Below are 2,500 nucleotides of genomic sequence, written 5' to 3' on the forward strand. Positions count from 1 at the left end.
CCTTTCAACCTCTTCCAATTTTACATGCATTTACAAAACAATACAATACAGTGGCAGATCCAGACCTGGAGGTAAGGTGGGGGCCCACTCTCCAAAATTTTGTTTTTGCCCTTTCACAGTCACAGTGGGTTTGGTCCAAAAATTAGGGGGGGGGGGGGAGGTGGGCCCCCAGAGCCCCTCCCCTGGATCTGCCACTGCAATAAAATTGCCTTAATTTAACGAGGGTGACACCTTAACATCCTAGCCTCGGTTGTTCAAAAGGTGGATAATAAACGCTATCCACTGGATAAATCACTATCCAGCAGATAAACACTAGCAAAACCGATCGAGTTATCCAGTGGATAGTGATTTATCCGGGCCCGGTTCCTCGAAAGCCGATTAACGCTAATCTAAGATTAAAAATTAACCAAGCAGTTTATTTCTCCACTCCCAAATGCTGTTCATCGCAGATTTTCGGCAGAACTTTACATGAGAAGACGTCAATCTTGAAAAACAAAAATAAGCAAAAGAAAGTTTCACCAAAAAGTTGAAAACGTGAAACAAAAGTTTACGCTAATCCTGGATTAAGTTAATCGGCTTTCGAGGAACCGGGCCCCGGTGGATAGCGCTATCCACCCTCGAACAACTGGGGGCTGGCTATTGATGCTGCAAAAGTTTATGATAACAGTATCTCACATACTCCAAGACATGACAGTAACACTAGAGACATGCTATGGGCTTCATATGCTTGGTTCAGCTGACTTCATCACTTGTTGTTTACACAGGACCAGTCCCATCTACAACAGTCACCTCAACACCACAGTCATCATGCTCTGAGCTGGGAGAAGTGATCTCTGCCTCACCTCTGTGGTAAGAAGCAGATGGAAGAGATGGCTTGCCACATCCACACATGCGCTGCCAAACTAGCTCCAAGGACTTTCTGTACTTCCGTAGGCGCCATGCAAACACAAAGGGGTCAAGTGCGAACTTCAACAGCAAGATGATCAGTGAGATTATCCATGCACGATAGATTGCAAGTGTGAAACGATACACCATTGCAATGATCACACATATGCAAAAAGGCCAAACAGTCACAATTAGGACTGTAGTCAAAATGATAGTGCCATACACAAAGTCATTTTCTGCCTGGAGACGCTGTTTCTCGGATTCTGTCGGTTCTATAGAAGCCCCTTGTTCCTCGGAATTCTCCTGCAGATCTGCATTACGATGACGTTCGGTCAATTTACGGAACTGGCAATAAACGACGAGATAAAGTGTGACAAGGGCAACAGTTAACAGTATGTAGTGAAAAAGCAGATCTATGAAATAGAGCAGGCCTTTATTAATGCCTGTCATTTCTGGCAACAGCGCGAACAAGATGGAATAGATGAAAATGAAAATAATTCCGATAACCGCTGATTTAGCACTGACGGATTTGTTGTAAATTCTAGGGTGCTTAATCAGCAAATACTGCACTATACCAAGTGCAAGCATGATCAGAAAGGAACTTGCGACGGTCACAAAGCTGAAAACTTCCAGAAAGCGAATAAATACTCTCATAGATTTGCTGTCGAGAGATGCACCGCTGATGATTATCGACAAAACAATGCCCACATAAGCTGGCTCCACAATAAAACCTGTGAGAAAGTTTGCACTCGACAAGCCAGCGATGAAGATTGCAGTTGGCGTTCGTAAACACTTCAAAGGATCTTTGTAAAATGTCACCAGAAACAATCCATTGCTCCAGACAGTGAAAACAGCAAGCGGAAGGAGACTAATTATAAAAATGTATGCGGTTATGTCGAAGGCAGAAGAGTCATAGATGACAGTGCCATTGTAAGTTTGACTGCTGTTAGTAGTCGAGTTCATAGTGAAGCGCGTATCAAGAAATGTAGCTCACTCCAAGTTTCTTCTGCAGCCGAAGACATCCCACCGACACTTCCTACTTCCTGTGGGGGTGGGCAGAGTAAAATACTTCCCTTTCTTGTTTTTTGTTCTTTGTCTTCTAGTTTATGCTTTAAGAAAAAACCATTGCTAAATAAAAAAATCTTTTAAAACGAGAAACGAGGGAAAATATTTCCATCAATACTCTTACAGGACGATAAACCACATTGCTCACATATTAACAAAAAGTATCTCCTCACTCCTACAAAAGGTAACAACTTTGTTCTCCCAGGGGACTTTGAGGGGAGTTATGTCACGTGACAAAAGTATGTCCCCAATGTGAGCAAGAGTTGTTAGGGGCCGACCATTTGACTTTTGAGGGAGGGGGGGGGGGGTGGTGGGTGATTTCTGGTTAGCAAGTTTTTTTTTCTGGCAACCTTGGTGGGCAGGATATTTTTTTCCCTCCTAAATGCTTTGCAGGTTATTTTTTCTCTCCTCGTTTCTCTGCAGGATTTTTTTTACTGGGTTGCCGCAAACCCAGTCGGAATCTGTCTTTAATTTCGTCGTTTTTTTATTTTTCGTTATCTTCTTTTGTCTTGCCTGTCACTCCCCTGCTAAGTGGTGTCTTTGTGCATAG

At 43.1% G+C, this 2,500-nt stretch overlaps 1 protein-coding gene across 1 annotated transcript in view; it reads right to left on the reverse strand.

The window, feature by feature from the left end:
* LOC138008748 (cannabinoid receptor type 1A-like) overlaps positions 1-2,109 on the reverse strand; it is a 2,718-nt gene extending 609 nt beyond the window's left edge. The window contains exon 1 of the mRNA XM_068856049.1: positions 1-2,109. This exon is cut by the window's left edge and continues 609 nt beyond it. Coding sequence (XP_068712150.1) covers positions 757-1,848 — 1,092 coding nt within the window. The 5' untranslated portion in view covers positions 1,849-2,109 and the 3' untranslated portion in view covers positions 1-756.
* Between the last annotated feature and the right edge of the window lie 391 nt (positions 2,110-2,500).

Source organism: Montipora foliosa, chromosome 6 (genome assembly GCF_036669935.1).
Source record: "Montipora foliosa isolate CH-2021 chromosome 6, ASM3666993v2, whole genome shotgun sequence".
Lineage (NCBI taxonomy): Eukaryota > Metazoa > Cnidaria > Anthozoa > Scleractinia > Acroporidae > Montipora > Montipora foliosa.